The 22,747-nt window shown below is 40.0% G+C and overlaps 1 protein-coding gene across 1 annotated transcript; it reads right to left on the bottom strand.

Annotated features, from left to right (window-relative positions):
* Window positions 1–477: 477 nt before the first annotated feature.
* NANS (N-acetylneuraminate synthase) lies at window positions 478–9,754 on the bottom strand. The gene is made up of 6 exons (XM_066339789.1): window positions 9,580–9,754; window positions 8,086–8,301; window positions 4,906–5,005; window positions 4,501–4,655; window positions 3,209–3,475; window positions 478–2,205 (listed from the first exon to the last, which is right to left on the bottom strand). The coding sequence occupies exons 1-6, from the start codon at window positions 9,709–9,711 to the stop codon at window positions 1,996–1,998; spliced, it is 1,080 nt and encodes a 359-aa protein (XP_066195886.1). The 5' UTR covers window positions 9,712–9,754; the 3' UTR covers window positions 478–1,995.
* Between the last annotated feature and the right edge of the window lie 12,993 nt (window positions 9,755–22,747).

Genomic DNA, 22,747 nt, shown 5'->3' with positions numbered 1-22,747 from the left:
GGCCACACTTAATAGTCATTAGCTGGTCTTATATGTGACAGGAGCTCTGAACTGGACTTCTGTGTTGCCCTATTCTTCCCATTGAGTGGAAGCATGAGAAAAAGCTGTCTACAACCCCTTACAGAATGAGATGTCTGCAGGGCTCACAGGTGCAATAAAATAAAAACACCAGGCCAGAGGTGCATTTGTGGCCTATTTATCCTTGTATTCAATTTGCAGTGTTAACGTAAAACTAGGGGACACAGCTTGCAAGTTTTATATGGATATTTCTCCCCCCACCAATACATTAATTGAAGTCCTGGAAATTTCTGGAGCCTTTGCTTACAGCAGTCTCCAGGACCAGCCCAGTAAAGAGTGAAAACCTCTGCTACTTGAAACTGGTCAGGTGATCTTACAGTGTTCAAATACTCAAGGCCCTGCATCACTAGTGCTGGCAAAGGCAAGGTCTGACCATAGGCTGAAATGCAGAAACAAGAGTTTGTTTTATAAGCTAAATTTATTTTTCAATTTTGAAATTGAAAAAAAAAATCTTTTAACCATTGAGTAGTTTTGTAATGTAAGGCAAGCATACTGCATCATTTGCAGCTCATGTATGGTCAAGTATATGACTCAACCTCAACTCCCCATTTAAAGATATGAATACAGTATCCTCAGAATTGCACAAGGGTAAACGTTTTTAAAGTAAACAGTTTTAGGTGCAAAGCCACTCAACACCGAATTCAAGATACTTCACCAACTCATGACCAAAAGGTAGCTAGTTCCATGTAGGTAAATGATTCCACCACAGGAAAAAAAAAAAAGCAGATGAATTACTGCCTTAGCAATTCTGTGCTAAGCAATGTAATTGGAGAATGACTCGTTTGCAGCTCTTGCTATTTGGCTCCCCTACTGGTCAAAGGTAAAAGCAGCAGCCGACCAGAGTGGGATTGCGTTTCTCACTTGAAAAGTGAGAAGCTGGGATGCAAGAGCAGAGCACATGAAAGGTGTACTGACCATCAAGCTGAAGCCTAATGGTGTGATGTAGTCAGTCATCTCACACACCAGTGCTGAAAGAAAAACCCCCATGTAGAGGATTTGCAGGGCAGCACAGGAAAAAAATAGATCAAGCTTCACCAGCATTTGGCTTCCTACCTGAGAAGTTGCACCCCAGGTCCAAAAAGAGGTATCCAAATGCAGAATCAACTTAATATTCCAAACTTCATTCAACCCGCAATAGATGCTTTTCACAATTTCTGAAGCACAGGTTAAGCTTATTTCCACTGATTCATCTCAGATCTACTTTTCTTCCCTGTTCAATCTCTCTGGCTTGCCTTTTGGCCTTTCAGTTTACAATAGGCTCTCTTGACCCTTAAATGGGACCTTTCTAAATATTCTGTATGCTTCCTTTCCTGGTACTGTCTTGAGGACCTAGCTTTCTCAGGTAACTCATTTTCCCACAGAATACAGATTCCTGCAAACCACTGCTTTATCATGACACTTTTAAGACTTTCATCTTAAAAAAAAAGCCATCCAGTTCCATTTGTAACTTTCTGTTCAGTGTATGTAAACTTTAACTTATCTGTATTTAACCAGAGTCCTGCTTTCACAGGGGTGAGGGAAATGGCAAAAAAGAGAGGAATATCAAAAGATACAGAGCTAGAATAATTCAAAGCATAGACAAAATTCTCACAATTTACTGCAATCTTAACAGAAAAGAGAAGCTGGAAAACAGCAGACTGTGGTCTTATATTTGACAAAACTCCAAATTAATCTAGGTTAAGTGGAATGGAGAAGACAGGATCATGGCATTTCCTAGGCACAATGCTATACAGTTTCTAATAAAATCTTTATAATTTATATCCCCTTGCTTCTGAAACTTGCTGCTAATGAGAACCTGAAAATTCTAACCTGTTTGCACCCTTGTAATTATACCCCTTTCTTCTAATATATCATGCTGCTACTCTCAAACACATTACGTGGTAGTACATTGAGAAACATGGACTGGAGTGCTTTGGTTTAGCACTTCACTTTTTTTACATGATTTTCCACTACTTGCTCAGTGATGGTTTCATCTTCTTCAATATTTTTTTTAACCTTCTGGCCCACCAGATCAAAGATGGATTCTGGGGGAAATCCCTTTGGCTCTCCCACCTTCACCGTCAGCATGTCAAGTGTCAATATTGCACCTTCAGGAATTGCCACTTTCGCCACTACCGACTTTCCCAGCTACACGGGAGGGGAAAAAAAAAACAAACAGTATTTAAATTAAATGCATTGCTAGCTTAGTATAACAAAAAAGGATAAAAAATACTCTGCAGTTATTTGAGAACAGGTTGTGTAGAACTGCCTTCTCCATTACTTATTCCAAATGAAGATTAATTTAGCACAGTTAATTTCACTGTAACTGGGCTGCCAGGAACATGCGGATGTTTTCTGAAAGTGGACAGTGGCTCAATGGGAATTTTTCAAAATCACAATGCAGGGAATCTGATTAAAATGACTGGTGTTTTAGCTTAGTGTAAAAGAGATATTATCACAGAGATACATCAAAGAGATAAAATCATAGAGATATTATTCCTATTACTACTGCCAAGTACCTGTCACTGGTGAGGCCACACCTCAAGTCCTGTGTCTAGTTCTGGGCCCCTGACTACAAGAAGGACATTGAAGTGCTGGAGTGAATCCAGAGAAGGTCCACAAAGCTGGTGAAGGGTCTGGAGCAGAAGTCCTATAAGGAGTAGCTGAGGGAGCTGGGGTTGTTCAGCCTGGAGAAAAGGAGGCTCATACTGGGCCTTATGACTCTATACAACTGCCTGAAAGGAGGCTGTAGCCAGGTGGGGGTTGGTTTCTTCTCTCAGACTGCAGGTGACCGAACAAGAGGAAATAGCCTCAAGCTGTGCCAGGGGAGGGTTAGACTGGATATTAGGAAAAATTTCTTCTCTACAAGGGTTATCAAGCAGTCAGACAGTCTAGAACATGGAAGCAGCTGAGTCATGATTCCTGGAGTTATTTAAAATGTGCAGACATGGCACTTACAAACATACAATAGCAGCTGGACTTGGTATTAGGTTGGACTGAATGACCTCATGGGTCTTTTCTGACCTACATGATTCCATGCTGCAATAAACTACTGCGATAAGCAATCTGCAAGCTATTTTTCTGAATATAGAGTTATTAGCTATAGGTCTAAATCAGCTGCAGGTTTACACAAACCAAAATCAAAAGTTACCTTTTCACTGCAGGCCATTTCACAAGGCAGGAGTTGTTTGATTGGAGAACCCATTGCTTTTTCCACAGTACGGATGGCTTTCACTAACTCTGCCAGTTCATTTGGCTCCAGGGATGCTTGGTGGTCACTTCCTTTCCATGTTTTGTCGAGAGTCACATGGCGTTCCAGTACTTTAGCACCCATAGCAACAGCTGCCACTGAAATGGCTATGCCAGTTTCATGTCCCGAATAACCAATGGGGATATCAGGAAAAGCTGACTGATATGCCTTGAATCACGACAGAGTTAGTCTGAATTACCAAGGTAGCAGTTTCAAAGACAAAGCAAATTTAACAGTGATAACTGCAGTCGACAAATACTGTGCCACAAAACAAGCAGTTGGTTATGCAGAGAACTCTAATTTTTCAATTCAAAAAGTCACACTGCATTACCAACACCACGTTCCAAATTTGACTATTATCAATACTGACAAGGAAAAGAAAGCATGTTCTCTTCTATAACTTATGTTTCTCCTTTTAATTCAGTTCTACTATTCAGGGTCTTTAAAGCCTATATCAGTGTAAGTAACAGTAACTGTATCCTATTTTCATCCAAGAACCCAGTGGACTGGTTAAATTTAATCTATATCCAAAACAGATTTCTTCAACATTGTATTTAAAATCTGAAGCAATCTTTTAATCCCTGCATAGAGAACAGTCACCAAATCCTAAAGACACTTAAATGCCTTGTGTCATTCTAATAAAAATCATATACTATGTGTGCATAGATCTAAGGTAGTGCTTTAACACTGCCCAGTTTGGGAAAACTTTCTTACATCGCTATTTGGTGTATCCTGGTAATATTTCAAATGAAGAAAACTATAGTAGGGTCTAATCAATTTTCTTCATTGCTCTGATAGTCACATGAAGCTTTTGTAACAAAGTTTCTGGTCTAGCTCCCTATTTAGAATTACATTCTCACTTCAAGCATCATCTTTATGATAACAATCTACATGATTTTTCTTAGTACTATAAACTACAGGGTTAACTGGTCAGCCATATGTCATGTTTTCCTCTGTTGAACTTTGAACACTCCAGCAATATCTTTTATCATATTCCTCAAAAATGAGTTCTGCTAAAAAACGACCCAGTGTATCCTTTTACTTCAGTGCTTGCATTGTGAATTAGAGGAACATCTTGTAACTTCTCAGAAGCAAGTTCCAGCACACCTTAAGACCTGGAAGTGTATCCCAGTAAAAGGACACAGCCCTTCTCTGCTCCCCTACCCACAGTAGGCTCTGGGTTACTCACTGACCGATATAACACGGAGATTGACATCCTCTGGCTGAAGCGGGTATGCACTGGTGCACTGCAGGAAGCAGAAGTTTGGATTGATGGGCTTCACAATCTGATAAACCTGATGCATTGTGTTCATCGACTGCATCCCGCTGGAAATCACCATTGGGCGACCTAGCCAGTAGAAAATACGCACAAAGTTTTGTCCTAGGTCTACAAGAAAGCTACCCAAGATTGAATTAATTAAATTAATTACTTTAAGTAAATGAATGCTGGGTAAAGCTTTCTTTTTCAAGGTCTGAGGGTGAGTTTCTTTTAAAGAAACTTCAGATTTTTTCCCAGAAATGCACAGGAGTAAAAATCTAATAATTAAGCTACTGAGAAATTGTGATGTTCACCAAGATGCCTCAAAGAAAATGCTTACCTTTCTTTGCAGTCTTTTCCAAATATGGAAAATTATTTGTATCTCCTGATCCTACTTTGAAAAATGGAACATCCAGTTCATGCAGAAATTCCACAGCCATCTACAAGGAAAAGAAATCACTGTGTTTTAACACTCAACTTTTACTGGATCAAGGGATAAAGAACTACTGTGCTTGGAAATAAACTGCCCTTTAACACAGCAAACCTAAAGCTTAATTAAACAGGTCAGTATTATAGACATCTCCCCTAAAACCACTGCTCCTGAAGTAACATTTACTATCCTGACAATATTAGTTTCTGATTTCCCTCTAGGTGGAGTATATTTATGATGCCTTCTTTCATACTTCTATTTTAGTGCAGATTTTTGATTGGGTTCATTGTCTCCAGGCAGTCTCTTGTCTCTCACCATAGCTGGTCACACCAGCTGTACATTCTGCTGCTTACCAAGCTCCACCTCCACTTAAAGATGAACTTGTGTACCACAGCATTCTTGCTTTTTTCTTTCTTTTTAAAAACACTACTAGAGAGAGCAACTACCTGCAGATGGAAGTCTGCCTGTTGAAGAAGAAATGTACTAAAAGCACACATACAGTTGTCCTGCCACACCACCCTGCAGGTCAGAAATATTAAGCCACAGAGTGTTTAAAGCTAAACGCAGCAGAATAGATTCATCACACTGAAAACTAATTATGAGCATATTAAATAAGCACCAGGTAAAAAACTCAAAAGTGCCCAAAAAGGGAAATCCAAAATGAGTTTGCTTTTAGGAGAGATATTAGACAATAAAATATGCCAAGGCAAAGACAATAAAACTGTTTATTTAAATGCGAATTATACTCTGCCTTGTCTAAAAATATGTATGCTATATTGAAGACAACTCAAGAAGTATTAGAGGCTTTCTGAAAACCAGTATTACATCAGTAAGTGCCCTTTTAAAAATGAGTACTTTATTGGAAGAAAATTTAAATTCCAAATCTATCACAGGCAAGAGTTATTTAAATCCTCCATTCACCTCTGGGGAAAATAATGAAATAGTTACCTTTGTCTCCTGTCAACCACCCACAAACACTTTTAATTTCTTCAGCTTTTTCCTTGTTGCAGTTAAATTTACTTAGTGCCAGAGAAAGAATGCTGATGTCCACGTCTTATTGAGTCTAATTTTTCTATCATCAGTATGATGGAAATTTGATTTCTTGTACCTGCAATGTATAGCATCTCTCTATTTACTATTTAATATAGTTTATTCAGATGCATTGTGCATAAAGACAGTGGGTATTCTACAGTAAAAAGGCAAAGATCTTATCTCAGGAGGTGGCCAAAAATTAAATATGACAGGTAGACCTTGTAACTAAGGCTACTCATTATTACGTAAATATCTCTTGAAAATTAGCAGCTCTTCTTTAAGAAATTCAAGTACCAGGAAGTAATTTCAAGCAACAGGAATGACATTAAAGGGAGTGGTTCAATAAGATCCTGCTTTGTCTCCAGTACACACTGGAACAGAATAAATAAAGAAGTTATTCATAACCTTTGTATTTATTTTACATATCACTTCATTAATTTCCTCATATAGTTTAACACACAATTTAACCTCTTTGACTTAACTGGACTTCCAGAGATAATTTACTGAAGTTAATGTATAAAACCTTTCAGAAGTTAATGAATTCTCAAAGACTTTTAATGTCAATTTATGCAACACTCTCTTTAAGTTCCAAACCCCTGTCTTGCAGAAATGCCACCAGAATTCTTAGGGAGTTGTGTAATGTAATTACTACTCAAAAAGAAGGCACAAACAGTTCTGTTAACCAGTTGATGAAGCCACATACAAAGGAGCACAGCAGAGAGAAAGAGGGATCCCAGCAACAGAAAGTGATCTTAGCTTCTGCCTATAAAAGGTGTTTTGTGTTGCACCACAGCCGTTAGAAACCAGAGGTTTTAACATCAGAGAAGGAGTCCCCAAAGGCACGTGGGTCTTTAAGATCCCAGATACAGAAGTCCAAGACTTCTGGGTTCATTTACTCCTTCCTAAAAGGAGTTGTTGTCCATGTTGTCCAGCAGGTCTTCTAGACATGAAGATAGCAATATAAGAAACATCATCACACTCTCTTTTCACAGATGTTTCTGAATCCTTGGCACTGAACTATTGCCATATACACAAAATATATTTGTTTACTGTCAGATGAAGAGGGAGAACAAATTATAAGAAATAAGAGTAACACTGATATATCAGGAATTGTCTCTGCAAGAGTGAGACACTGAATATATCACCTTAAAATACTGAGTAAATCACATTCTTGTCCTATCCTGGATATGTCTACTTGCAGAAAGTCAGGGACATTGCCCTGCTGGCCATATGCAAAAGTGTCTACCTGACTTCTGGAAGGGTCTCTTTTAGTTTGTTTTGGTTCTCTGTATTTTCTAGGCCACAAAGAAAAAAAAATCTGTAATATCTCATCTATCTGTCATCTGACCTTTAGAGCTTACACATTTCAGCTGGATGCTGCATTTGTTAATACCGTCACTACCATCACTCTGAGGCAAACAACATAGAACAGCTACAAAGTATACATGTCTTAAGGAGAACAGTAACAGGAGTTTAGTGGAGTTGCGAAGCTGTTGACTGACTGGTCAAGAGCCCCCTGGCAAAAATCAGTAAATGATTCAACAGTAATAGGGCAAGGTGCTGAGCCCGTCCATGAGATCAGCAAAATAAATAGGAGCACAAACACTTCTGCTGCTTAGAAACACTGCAGGGTTCTAGTAAATAGCAAGGAGGGAGGGGAAAAAAGAGAGAAATAATTAGGATTAGATCAAGAAAGGAATCTGGTTTAAATACACAAAGAAATTTTGATATGCTTGAAACCAACATACTAGACACCATCAAAGAGCAATCTGATTGCCAAAGTGACCTACACTCTCAAAGCTTCAATTGTTTATGAAGGTCAGAATGAAGCCTTGTCTCTAATATTACTTACTGTGTATAAGTATCATGTGGCAAGTCCTCTAAAATACTCAGTAAACCTCAAAATACTCAGTAGAGACAGGTGAACTGACAAATTACTCTAGGTCTCTCAGTTAGAAATTGATTGTCCATATATTCTTTATATGTAAGAACTATCACATGTAATACCAAACAGAAAAACCAGCCAGACTCCCCGTCATTCCAGTATGGCTTACATACCTCATCCATGCCAGAAGCTGTGAAGAAAATGCCAATCTCTTCTGCATACTTCTTTAGCTCTCTATATTGGTCATGACTGAACTCCAAGTGGCGCTTGTGTTCTCCGTAGGTCTTTCCCCAGGAGTGCTTAGAGGCGTAGGGCCTTTCTAAGGCTTTCTTGTTGAATTTGTACTCCAGTTCACTTTTCTGGAACTTGGCACAGTCTGCTCCGCAGTCCTGCAAAACATGCTGGTGCACACTGAGTGGAAATGCAAGTGAAACTGCGCTCATCCTAACTCTGTTGTGGAGTTTTCACATTATCATACAGCAATCACAAAAATGGTAATGAACACAGAGTGACTGTGGACCTACACACACATTAACCCTTTTATTTCAAAGTCCTGATACACTTAGCAGCAGCTGAGAGAAATCATATAAAATCTCAAAACTACTTAGCTATGCATGCTGCTTATTCAAAGAGTTGACTTCTGTGGTGTTTTTCCCAGATTAGCTGTCACTGATAATTTTACATTAAAGAAGGGCACGGGATTCTGTGGAACAAAGAGTATGAATCTGAAATTCATAGAATCATCAAAGTTGGGAGAAACATTTAAGATCATCCAGTCCAACTATCCATCCAGCATCACCACATTTACCCCCTAGATCACATCGCCAGCACCAGAAACCTCTTGACCACCACCAGGAATTCACTTGAAGTCAAACAGTGAAAACATATCCTCATTAGAGCAGTGCCCACTTACACCCCAATCACAGAACTGAATACGCCATGCCCCGAGCTGTGATGATTTCTATCTAATGGACCAAATTTGAAAGCAGTTTGGCTGTCTTACTGGATGACACAAGCTTTACTGCAATAAAGATCTAATGTCAACCAAGTCAAACTTGACGTTCATTAGAGACGATTCAGCAGCTGCCTGATACTTCCAAAATTCCTCATGAACTCATGCCCCAGCATGAGGGGCAGCGGCCACGACACAAGATCACAGAATGAACTAGCTGGAAAAGACTCCTGAGATCATCGAGATCTTGAGGTGACTGAAGACCACCCTGTCAAACAGATCATGGCACCAAGTTTCCTTAAACACCTCCAGGACAGAGACTCCACCACCTCCCTAGGCAGCCCATTTCGATGTCTGTTCAGCTCTTCTGTGAAGAAATTCTTCCGGATGTCCAGCCTTAACCTCTCCTGGCACAGCTTGAGGCCATGCCCTCTCATCCTGGTTGCCTGGTAGAACAGGCCAACCCCCACCAAGGTACAAGCTCCTCTCAGGGAATTCAGAGAGTGATAAGGTCACCCTGAGCCTCCTCTTCTCCAGGCTGAACAACCCCGGCTCCCTCAGCCGCTCCTCACAGGACAAGCGCCCCAGACAGACCCTTCACCAAAGTCAAGTGCAAGGGTCTTCCGACAGACATTCTGTGTTTGGAGCAAACCCTCCCGTGCGTCCCCCGGCCGCGCCCCGGCGCTCTCGCTCACTCGCCTCCCCCTCCGCGCACCTTGGCCATGCGGATCATTCGCTTGGCAATGTCCAGGTCGCCCTGGTGGTTCTGCCCGATCTCGGCGATGATGAAGCAGGGCTGGTCGCCGCCGACACGCCGCCCGGGACACAGCTCGAACTCGCGAACCATGGCGAACAGATGGCGGCAGCGAGAGCACGGCCCGTCCGCGACTGCGCTGCCGCTGCCGGCCCCGCGCCGCTCCCAGCAGCCCCATGGGCGCCGCCTCTCCCGCCCCGCCTCCTGCCCGCAGCCGGCAGGGGGCGCAGCGGCACCGCGCCGCAGCGCTTCCCGTCCCGAGCGCTGCCCGCGGGGAGCTCGGCTTTCCGCGGAATACACACCAGGGATGGTTACTCCGCTGCCTCCCAAGGAAGCCTGTTCCCAGACCTGACCACTCTGACAGGGAATTTTTTTTTTTCTTGTATCTAATCCGAATCTCCCTTACCTAACCTTAAGGTCATTTCCTCTTGGCCTCTCGCTGCAGGCACGGCGGGAGAGACCGACTCCCACCACATTGCATTCTCCTTTCAGGAGTTGTAGAGACTTGGATGAAATAAATAGTAAAATGTGAAGCAAGGGCTAAGGCCACTTCTGAGATTTTTTTACTGCAAAACCTTTCTCTGACTGGCATGCAAATATGCTTGTGACATTCTGGGCCTATCTGTGAGGCTTTTAATGGAACTGAAATCAATAATTTCAGTTGTTACCATTTTGTGGTACATGTCTGGTGGTTGTTTGTTTGTTTGTTTGTTTAGTCTGGTTTGTTTTGTTTTGGTGAGGGATATGAAGCTGAGTTGAGTCTCAAGGCCTCATTGATACACAATGTTACTACCAGAGTTACAATACAGTAATTCTTTTTGTTGGTATTGACTGTTCCCCGAGGAGAGCTGCATCCTTCTGGCAGACTGCAGTGACTGATTGAACACAACCAGCAGGCTCTAAGCTGTGTAGTACTACATAAGAGAGAGCCTAAGAAATTGCCTCAATTTCAAATCAGAAATGGCCTTGATGATACTCTGCAATGTGCCAGTGGTTCTCAAAAAGGATGCTGCCTGCTACGAAAGATTGAATTCTGTAAATTATAGTGAGAACACGACATAAAGATATTATTTCTTTGTGTGACCAAGAATTTCAGATCATAAAAAAATGTTTATATTAAATCAGCTAGTTCTCTAGAAACAGGTCAGTTGCCTGAGGCTGTCTCATAGATGAGAAAGTTTCCTGACAACAGAACTCATATCATTTTTACTGGTCAATTACGTTGACTACAGTCACAGGTGGACACAAATGCAGGCACAGCTTTTTTAGGGGTGACTGTTACAGAAAGAGATCTGAGTAAAATACAGTCCCTGTAAAAATGTTGCATTTCTGTAATGGGTAATACATGCTTAATGTTTTAACGAAAATTTTCCAGAGAAAAAATAGGAGGTTGAAACTGTACTGCAGGAATTACTGATTAACAACATATGGGCTATAACAGTATAATTTCAGGAACTACATGGAATTGAAAGCCATAGTGTTGAACTTTAAGACACTAAACATTTATGAAACTTTATCACTTTATGAAAACACCTGACACTCAGTATTGGCTATGCAAAACAATTTGTGAATGTAATCTTAATACTGCATGTATACAAACACTGAGAATAATTACAATGAAGTTTACTCCAAAAGCTTGCTGATTGAAAAAGCAGCTCATTAAGCACTTCTTAATTGTAGTATTTGAAGCAAGCCTCTAATGTACTATGTCTCACTGAATTTTAGTTTACACTTTAATAAACCACCTACCCCATGAGACATTTCTCCAACTAAACTACATAGTTTGAGGACAAAAGTCCCATTGTTCTTGTAGATCCTTAGGTGCTGTATGTTCTTCCTGCACAAACATTTACAATCATTTCCACAGAACAGACACACCCTTCTTTCCTGGGGCAAGTTCCTTGTTCAATCATCAGGTAAAGAAGCAGAGAAAAAATGCCTCCAGAATACAAGTAATTAATTTCTGGAATAGTTTTGCAATGACAGAATAATATTTTGTGTATTATAGCCTAAAAATGATAGAAGACTGAGCCCTTGTGCTTTTAATTATGCTGTATTAAAGCAGTAGATTTGAAGGTAAGATGATATGCAGTGATATATATATACACATATACATACATATATATACACACGTGTGTGTATATATATACACATATATATATTTCTAATGTAAAGCATGAAAGTAAGAAACATATAATAATAGTACAGAAATTGAACTATTCCAGCCCAGGCAGTTTTATACTTCCTAACACTTCCTAATGAAGGTCTTGCCACAACAATTCCAACATTGTATTCTGTGAAACTCCGTGTTCTTGTGTGATGTCTAAAACCCTGGTTCTGCTGCAGGTTTGTCTTTTATTTCAGTGGGAGAGCCAACTCATGCTAAGGATTTAATGGATGTATTATGGACAATAATAAGAAGCATACATAGAATACAATGGAATACTTCCAGCTGGAAGGAACCTACAATGATTGTTTAGTGCAATTGCTTGACCATTTCAATTGGGCTTGTCAGTCTGATGGTTGTCACACTGATAGTTATCATGCTAGGCAAAATGAATTTATGTGCAGTAATGCTTTATTCAGGAATTACAGAGCTTGACATAATAAGTGCATGTAGTTTATGCACTCAGACACAGACTTCTGTACAGCCCTAAAACTTGACTGGCATGATAAAAGACATTTGAAGAGCCTTGCTCCTCGAAACAGATGATGTGCTTGCAGCTTTGACATAGGTTTTAGGAAGGAAATTCCATGATGATCCAGTGATGGCAACCATTTGCCAGCAGCAATTCCTTTCAAATATCAAGATCTAGTACATTTCAAAAATGAATTTGTCAGTGAATTTTAATTCTCTGGTCTCCTTTCCTTGGATTAAATACTGTGCAGTTCTGGGGGTGTTAATTTCCCATGGTCACATAATTTCTTTGTCTTGTTCATAAACAGTGCATAAACTATATGCATTTGTTTGATTGCTTCCTTGTCTTCCTTGTTATGCCTAAAGCAGTGTTCTCAGCTCTTAAGATTATTCCTCAAGAACTGGAAGCTGACTGCCAGTGAGATGTTTATAGTCTCATGCCCTCTATTTTTAGCCTTGCACATATTTTCAGGGTCTCTGGTATTATCCCACACTTAAATTCTAGATCATAACAAAAGGTACTCAACTTCAGCTTGCACTGAGTAAATTCTCTCACACTAATAACAAACATCACAGCCCACAGTTCTTGTGGCCTTCCAATGCTAGCATTCATTAGTTTTCTTACTAGCAATGACAGTGTAGTTTTTTTATGGGGCCATCCAGACAACAGTGACAGGCAGTACATCTCCTTGTGGTGACAGCAAGATTTTGATTTCTGCAGATTTTCTTTATTTCAGCCCTACATCTGAATTTCAGTTTCCACACAAGTTCTGACAAACTAAGAAACCAGCATGTTTCCCCTTTGCTCTGACCAACTTTCTAATGCAACCTTGAGAAGAAGCCTGTGTACTGTGAATGAGTCCAGATGTGCTAACAGTTCAGTAAATTACAATAATAGAATGACTTGTCCTTTCATCAGATCTTGTGGAGTTTAAGTAACTGTTTAACTACTTCCACAGGAAGAAGTGAGAGATGGAGATTGTATACAGTATTTGGGGGGGGTGGATGGGATGATGTGAATGACACAACTCTTCCTGACAAACAGTGATTAAGGGTTATAGAGGCAGGAAGAGATTCAGAAGGGAAAATATGTAAGGAGAAACTAGGGAAGAGTGACAGAATAAAGTGGTACTGGCAGATACTAGGCCAGTGGATTGCTGATAATGCTGCAAGGCCCAAAAATCTGAGGAGCATAAGAAGCTGGACTGAAAGTTGGGAGACAGGGGAATTTGATGGATACTGGTTTCATGAGAAATGCTGCTGGAAATAGCAGCTGAGGGGACTGAATAAGGAAACTCAAAGAGCCTTTCCCTAGTGCTATGAACAATATGAGACAAATGGGGCTATAAATAAGGGATCTGCATGAGAAGAAGGTAGATGATGTTAAACATAATCTTTTTTTTTCCCTAAAAAGTCACTCTGAAGGACTATGAGCCATTAGAACATATTCAAAATTGGTAAAGATTTAGAATTTAGCTAGAGGCCTACCATAAGTATATTTTCTCCCTCCTTCTGCACAACTGTCTTCTCTCCTTCTAGTTATTTCGTGACCTGAAGGAACAGAGATCTCTATGGTCCAACCCTGTGTGTATCACTGGAGTGGGTGCACTGGCTTGCAGTTTTTGACTTAACAACACACATGACACAAAGCACATGTTTAGGGCTATACAACCCTCAAATTACAGAGGCTGCTAGTTTTAAGATTTTTCAGTCATAATTTTTGCCTCTTTCAGTATACTTAGTTAACAGTCAGTGAATATTCCCCTCAAGAGCAGTCTTGCCCAAGACCGTACTGGATACAGTGGAGGTGACTGGCTTAGTCTGTATATCCTGTGTTTTACAAGACAGCAGGGAAACTGTGACCAAAGCTCTAAGGAAGAGAAAGCTGGTCCCTAAATCAGTCAGTTCTGATTCACTATTTTTGTCATCAAATTGCTGGATGATACTGTGCTAATCACTAAAATAAGCTTTTCACATCTAATTGTCAAACTGAATTCTTATAGCTGGTTTATTCAAGGCATTATATACAGATCTGTTGAATTCTTGTAGCTACAAATCAGTATCAGAATTGTTCTAACGCAATACCTATATAAAATATCTGGTATTTGGCATCTCTGAATTGGCATTTGGAATAAGTCAACACCATCCACTCCAATCTTATTGTACTTCAGTTCTATTCTGTGGGAGCAGAGGAGGGAGGATAGTACACTCTGTAGATTGAGGGCAGAGAGGGAGAGGACTAATACTCTCACTTTTCTGATAGGTGTGTAAATGTAAATTATTACTTTAAGAAGTTTCCACACAGTTAAAAAAGGCGTGAGGGAGAGCCATAGGACAGAAATAATGCATCAGTTGTCAGAGGAATAGTTGAAAAGTGTGTGATGCAGAAATCCGTGACACACAAAACAGTGAGAATACACAAAATGTTTGTCGGCTTAGCTTGAGGCTGTCAGTCCTGCCTCAGCAGTGCTGTGGAAGTGCCAGTCTACTTCTCAGCCTCCTGGCCTGCCTGGCTGGCATCACTCATCGTTGACCTACTCATCACTACAGTCTGTGAGCCGAGGTCATAATCAAGCCCATTCCCAGTTGTTTTGTATATGTTAGTCACAAGTGCCGACTGTAAGGCGATCTTGCATCTGAGTACAGTTGCTTTCCTCCAGCAAATCAGAGTTTAGGTGTTGCAAGGATATATATCTCTAACACTTGCAAGTATTAGAAAGAAAACTGAACTCTGACAGAAAAAATAAGCATTCACATAGATGTTACTGCCTTGATTACCCAGGGGAAAAAAAAAAAAAAAGTCAAGGTATTTTGTGATAAGGCAGCTGAATGGATGCTTTCTATGTGTTCAGAATGTAGATTACTTGGACTTGGGAAAGGGGTGCCATACCTCACCTTCTGTATGGAATTCAATCAGAAATGTGTTGCTGTTTTAGGAGGGAAATGAGAAAATTTTGGCAGATCCAAGAACTTCCAAAGAGCTTCAAAAATTCTTGACTACCCAGTTTTTAATATAGACAAACTACCTTTCTATGTTCTTCTAAAAATGCCAATTAATTAAAAAGATGAAAAGAAAAATCCCTGTCAATAAAGAATGTCTTTTCCCTTCTACCAGAGCCTTCTTAACTCAACATCCTTACCTTGCAACAGTCCGCAGTAAATTGTGATTTCTACTCAGTATTGGTTTCAACAATCTCTGTATTTCAAGTGGCTGTCATTTATTTCAGGTTCAATTGAAGCATAAAGAAATAATCACATTTTGAAAAGCGGTTTACAGCAGAAATAGAATTAAAGAGTTATTTTTATTTATACTTCTTTGTGTGAGATTTTTCTATGCAGTCAGATTTTTCTCAACTTTTTGTGACCTGTGTTGGGTTTGGGCAAGGTGAAATGCTCATTCTGCACCTCATGAAATGCTTTTGTGTCTGTAAATCAAATCCAGAAAAGGCCACTGCTTCATTGTTTCTAAGGAAGCCGACAGGACTGCAGTACATAAAAGTATTAAAATTTTCATGTAATACATGAAAGTGATAAATTATTTGCTAATATTTCAATTAGTTTTGCTACCTTTAGGAGTTGCAGAAGCTCCACATTCAGAAGTGATACTAAAATACTAAGACAAGGTATTGTGAAGCAACTTTCAAATCCAAACTGCAGACGAAAGATGTAATACAGATTGTCCAGAAAACTTAATTGGGAACTAATTGACTGAACACATTTTCAAATATACTACCAAAGAAAAAAATTTCACTAAATACTTCAGATGATGTTGGGGGAATTTACAATTTCTGCCGTAAATTAAATAGGTCGTTTATGGTCAGAGAAGATGAGGGTGAGATTACAGGACAGAAAGGTGCTCATTACCTACACAGCTGCAACCAGTTTGATTAGACAGGCTAGGAAGTTATCATCTGTGGAGAACTAATTTTTCTCTCAGGACAGTTCAGTCAGGTAGGCTGACAAGTCTTCCTTTGGATGTAAGAACTTCACATGCAACCCATTCTACAAGAAGAAGCTATTAAGTCAACATATGCTTTGTGGAGATTCTGTTTAACCTTTCACTAATGAGGAATTCAAAATCTTTTACTGTGAACTTGCTCTTGAAGATATGAATGGTAATTGCCCTTACTCAGCTTAAGGAACACTCCCAAATGGCATTTCAAAGATGATTGAGTGGCCTCACAATGACATCAATCATCTTCCTTGTTGGTATGGATGCCAAACAAGAGGAGATTAAGCAAATTTAACAAGGCAGGAATTTGCAGGCTTCAGCATTTCTACATGGTAACATTTTCTGTTTGTTTATTTGTTTTTGGTAATAAGCCTTTATCCTGAAAAGGGGAATCAATGACCTGGCTTGCAAATGTGTTCTAGAAATACTTGAAAATAGGTAATTTTTTCTTCTGCCCCTACATAGGGCTTTTTCTTCCTGATAATGAATGAGTTTTGTACCAAGAACTAAAAGGCACCCTTCAAGCTCCTTCTCCCTTATTATTTCATACACCTCTTAGAACATCACAAAAATGTTGACTTCACCATCTTTATAGAAACACAACATGCTATGAGAGTTCTTCTGTGCATGTCCTCTGACTCCTTTTAGCAAAGCATATACTCTCAAGAAAACAATGGTAAAACATCAAAAGCCTAGTTCTAGTTTTCCTTGTGTTTCTGAGGAAATAATGATCCATGCAGAGATACATACTACTGTTTCAAGTATCAGACAGACACCTAACTCTACACTGTATTTTTATGCACCTAAATCAAATTCTCCACCTTGGATTATGAATAAATTTGGAGCACCTTATTAGGTCTGTTGCAATAAAACAATCCTAACCTTCAAGAATCTCAAGGCTCTGCAATGAGAGGAATTGGCTGAACTAGAGAAATTGTCTGGAGCAAAAAACTTTCCCTGGGTGGAGAAGGACAGCTTAAAGAGCACATAAACAAGTAGGCCTTACATACTCCACCAATGAGAAAGCTGACTGATGTCTTTTAGAGTACCCTTGATAGTCTTTGAAAGGCCATGGCAATTGGGAATGTTCCTCAAGACTGGAAGAGAGCAAATGTCACACCTATCTTCCAGAAAGTCAACAAAGAATATAATCAGAGCAACAGGCCAACCAGCTTCAGGTGAGCTCCTGGGAAGATGACAGAGCAACTAATCCTGGATACCATTTCCAATATCAGAAAGCACAAAAAGTCATCAGAAGTAGCCACCATGCACTTACAGAGGGAAAGTCATGCTTAACCAACTTGATAACCTTCCTCAGTGAGTTGCCTTGCCTGCTGCATGAATGGAGAGCAGCGACACATTGTTTACCTTGGCTGTAATAGGGTTTTAATGTTGTCTTTCACAGTGTTCTAACAAAACAAGCTGGCAAAGTATGGGATAAATAAATGGATAGTAAGGTGAACTGAAAATTATCTGAACAATCAGGTCCAGAGGTTGTGATATGGGGCACAAAATCAAGCTGGAAGCAAGTTCACTAGCATTATAATTCAGAGATATAATATATATTATAATGGGGCCAGTACTGTTGACGTTCTTTATTAATGACCTGGATGTGGAGCAGAGTGCTGCTACAGCAAGTTCACATATTATACAAAACCAGGAGGAGTGACTATTACATCAGAGGGTTGTGCAGCCACTGAGGGATACCTTGGTAGACTGGAGAATTGGGTAGAGGGGAATCTCATAGAACTCAACAGTGGGAAATGCAGAATCTTACACTGGAATAATTCTAGCCGTCAGTACATTCTAGGAGCTGGAAAACAGCTTGGCAAGGAAGGGCCTTGGGGTCTTGGGGAGCAAGAAGCTTATTATCTACCAGCAATATGACCTCATAATGAAAAAGGCCAACAGCATCCTGGGCTGCACTAGGAAGACCACTGCCAGCACATGAAAGAAAGTGATCCTTCCTCTGCATTCAGCACATCTGGAATGCTGATGTGGGCCCAAAAATGCCAGTTTTGGGCCCACAAACAAGAAAAACATGGATATACTGGAGTGAGTCCAGGGCAAGACAACAAAGGCTATTAAAGGGATGAAGTACTTTTGTGTTAAGGAAAGGCCCGCTCTATCCATACAAAATGTTGGAAAGACTTTACCTTCATGCTATTGCTTACTCTATAATTCATATAATTTCAAGTATCTTGGCCTTGTCTTTGCAAACCTGCATAGTATGAAAAAACAGTATAAAGACTGCCTCTTTACTTACTACTGTTCTGCTTTGACAGTTTAACCCTCCACTCTGTTCATCTTTGTGCAGCCCTGTGCTTCCCTTAGGTAGGGAACAATGTCTATTCTCTGCTTACTCAGATTCTGTTTGAATATCATGCACATCTATGATGAATAGATATAGCTGTTGGAGCAACAAAAAAAGAAGCAAAGCAGCACATGTTTATTAGTTGTAGGTAGGTTCCTTATTTTATTAATTCCTGGGTGTTCCTTGGAAAGCAGCTGCACCTCTTGGGATGTTTGTGTTTAACAATATGGACACTATCAGCAGTGTCTCTTCATTCCTCCATCGAATTAAATTCTCATGGCAGCAAATCAGCCTGATAAACTGAAAGCAGTGTGTCTTGCTGTGGTACTGGAGATCTTGTAGCATAAGACATGTTTGTCAATATACATATGAAGCAACGGTGGGGCCACTTCAAGCCCTCTTGCCTAGCAGATGACTTGAGGCACACAAGGAGCCCCTCTCATGAAAAACTGCCTTTTGGGGATGAGAACCACATATATTTAAAGACCAGCTTCTCTTGCGTGTTGTAGTAATAAACATGTCTCCAGTTGGATTGTCTGAATAGGCAAACTGCGCTTTGGTCTTCCTAGGTAATCAGAGTGGGCAGATGGCTTACTTAAGCTGCTACTGTCAATATGACTTATAGACCCTGGCTTGGCTTTAAATCCAGCCCCATCAAAACAAGGTGAGCAGCTACAGCATGAGTATGTAGTGCAGATGGGCTTGAGCTGAATGGCAGTGACTTGTAATAATGTTTTCTTTGTGGGCTTTAGTCTTCATAAGCCAATCATTTAATAGAACTGTTAACTGTAGCTGTAAGTGGCCAAGTCAGCGTATGCGCAGTGACCTTTACAAATCTGCTTTCAGGGAGCTTCCAGATTGAAGTGATGTGCAGGGTAGCTGTTGTGGAACAGACTGATGCTTTACGTACCTCTCAAACTAGTTCTTTTTGGCTCTTGTACCTGGTACATTGAATCTGGCAATCTGACCCCAAGCAGACACCATTTTTCTGATGCAGGAGTCTAGTTATAAAATACTAGGTTCTCATAGGTGAAAAGCTGGGAGGTTTTTCTAATTTCAGTCTATGGCTTGAAAGTCACTAGCCACAGTATTTTGATGGAACCTCTTCATTGATTTCAATGGAACTGGAGCAAGTCCTAGTCATTGTGTGCCCTCACTTCTGACTTGACTCCAATTGTGGGCTCTTGTGCAGGGAACTTCTAGTTAGAGATTTCTTGAGAACTGATTAATCTCCAGATGTAAGCTGTGCAATGTCCTTCTCATTTGCATAGTTACAGAGTGTTGTAAGGACTTGCATTTCCATTTTTTTTCTCTAGAAACATCTATTCTATTAATAATTTAATTTCTTAAATCAAAAACATTATCAAAGAGTCAGAGAAATCCCACTGCCCTGTTGCAATGACTTTCTTAATGTTGGAACTGCAGAGCTGCAAACCTGTATTTTCATAAATGCTCAAAAACATATTTTTAAACTACTTCTAAGTCAAATCTCAATACATATAGAAACTGGAATTAAATGTCATTATCTTTCAAAGAATGGAGAAAAACAGAACAATCCTAACACTCCTTTGTAGTCTGTTTGCCTTTTCATATTTCTGTGAGTTTTTATTCATCTAGTATTTTTGTAATAAACTTTCCTCCCCAGTGTGACACATCAACAAACCACTATGGATATGATGTCTTAAGTTTTAGCTTTCATGTTTTTCAGATTCTGTGTTGCCTAGGAGTGTAGTTCCGTGCCTCATGAAGTGCTAGTAAGCTATCTTCTTCTCTAGTAAGATTAGGTAGACAAAACAAATCCTTTTCCTGCTGAAGACTGAGGTCAACGAATACAACTTTCAGACTGAAAAGTATAAACAACCGTGGACCGAAGAAAGAAAACACGAAGGATGGAACTTCACAACCTGGAGCTGTAATTGGACAATTAAACCCCAATATGCAAATGGACCAAAACTTATAGAAGTGTAAGACCTCGTGATCGGTCGTTCATTTTGTGCCATTTTAAGTCCACCTTAAGTCCCATTTTAAGTCCACCAGGGTGTAGCCCTGGCCAGGCTCTTGTACTGCCCAAGGTGTATCCTAAAGGCCTTTCTGTAAATATCTCCTTTATTCTCTAGTTCTGTCCAGCCTCTGTTTCAGATCAGCCTTCTCAAGGCATCAATGAATTACAAAGAGTATGCTACTCCCATGTTTTGTACTACTCTCTAAGGAGTCACACCTGCCTTTAGAAAAGCTGGTATCTCGGATTATTTTACTGGGTAAGAAAGCAGGAAAGTAATAATAGCTTTGTCAGTGCAAGAACATCTCATAGTGCATCTGAATTATAGATAATATAAAAATTTTTGAATTTATGATCAAAACAGATCTAATGGCTCACTGTATTTTCCTTTGCATCTAAAGCAATAACGTTCACTTAATCATTCTGATGGAACACAGAAAATAATTTTCTGGGACCATTTGAAAAACTGCAATTCTGCTTGCATTTCATATTCCTTAATCTCTATTCTGCAATTTTTAGATGAGCAAGTAACCGGATTTGCTTTTCATTTTAAATCACAATGTCCTACTTGTGTTTGCGCCATCAGAAAACCCCCAGAGGGCTAAGAGGCAGTGGTAAAGCAAAAGAGGAAATAGCTAGATAGTCGTCTAAAATTCACTACTTATAGTTAAAGGGAAGCAGTGCAGTATCACTTGTATTTACATATAAGGAAAGAAGACTGATGCAAATGAACTTGGGAGTATGCTTTTAGAAGAACTGGTGGAACAAAGTCAGCAAGTTTCTGTAAGAGCATGGCATACAATTCATGATGGCATTTCATCTTTATCATTTCCTGTTGTTAGTTACGGGCCTACTTATTGCTGTTGTTTTTATTTTAGCTTTCCCATGGCAGCTGGAGAGTATTTAAAATAAGAAAACTTGCTGTGTTTCTATGAGAGACAAAATTCAGCTAAGTCTAGCCTCCTGCCATATCAGATTCTGAGTTTTCATAGAAAAAACTAGGCACATGTTTTTGTTTGACTAAATGAGGTGAAGGGAGCTCTCTGTCATGGTACAGGAGTATACTTGTGCTTTTTTTCTCTAGCAAATGATACTGATGGGGGAAAAACGTAGCTCAGCATGTGGTTTATCTCACCCATTAAATTCACATGGGAAACAACTGTCTTTCAAGAGTTACATTTTTTATCTGAATTTGGCCTCCTTCTGTAATATGTCTGAATCCTTGTTTGGGACTATAACATAAGCCTGGAGAGCATTACCTCTTATATCTCATGAAATGTACACACAGACTTACAGGCAATATGTAAGTGGGATTAAACAAGTACCTCTTGCAGCAACTGCACCAGCTTAAGGGCCGCCAGCATAATTTTCTCTTTTCTTACGCACATATTTAATATGACTTACATATGTAAGTCATATTCTTACAGTATTTCCCCCTCCCCTCTCTGCTATGCCAATAAACTACATGCATGGCCAGCAGGTCAAAGGAGATGATTGTCCCTCTCTCTGCTCACGAGACCCCACCTGGAATACTGCACACAGTTCCAATGCTCTCAGCATAAGAAAGACATGGAACTGTTGGAGCAAGTACAGAGGACGCCATGATGTTGGTAGAGGACTGGAGCACCTCCCATACAAAGACAGACTAAGGAAGCTGGGTCTGTTCATCCTGGAGGAGAGAAGGTTGTGCAACTTCCCAGTAACTGAAGGGTACTACAAGGAAACTGGAGAGGGAGTCAGTGTCAGGAACTGAAGTGACAGGGCAAGGGGTAATGGGTACAAACTGAAAGGGGGGAAATTTAGGTTAGATATTAGGAAAAAGTTCTTCAGTCTTTTGGTGGGGAGACACTGGAACAGGTTGCCGAGGGAGGCTGTGGATGTCCCAACCCTGGCACAGTGTTGGATAAGGCCTGGAACAATCTGCTCTAGTGGAAGTTTCCCTTCCCAAGGCAGCAGAGGTTGGGACTAGAGGATCTTTTAGTCCATTCTAATCCCTTGACATTCTACAACTGTTAACTATCTACAACTATCTGTGTTATAAGCCAGATACAGGAACTGATCAAAGTAACTCTCAAAAAAATTGTATCAGAAATCACTGCCCTTCCAATGAACATTTTGTCAACACGCAGTCAATGGAACATGTGCTTCCTGAATTTACACTGGTTTGACCTCATTAATGTGCATAAATACCTGAAGGCAGGGGTGTCAAGAGCAGGAGCCAGGCTC

This window comes from Sylvia atricapilla, chromosome Z (assembly GCF_009819655.1).
Source record: "Sylvia atricapilla isolate bSylAtr1 chromosome Z, bSylAtr1.pri, whole genome shotgun sequence".
In the NCBI taxonomy this organism is placed as follows: domain Eukaryota; kingdom Metazoa; phylum Chordata; class Aves; order Passeriformes; family Sylviidae; genus Sylvia; species Sylvia atricapilla.
Note: the sequence above shows the minus strand (reverse complement) of the source record. Positions and strands in the feature narration are given on the sequence as shown.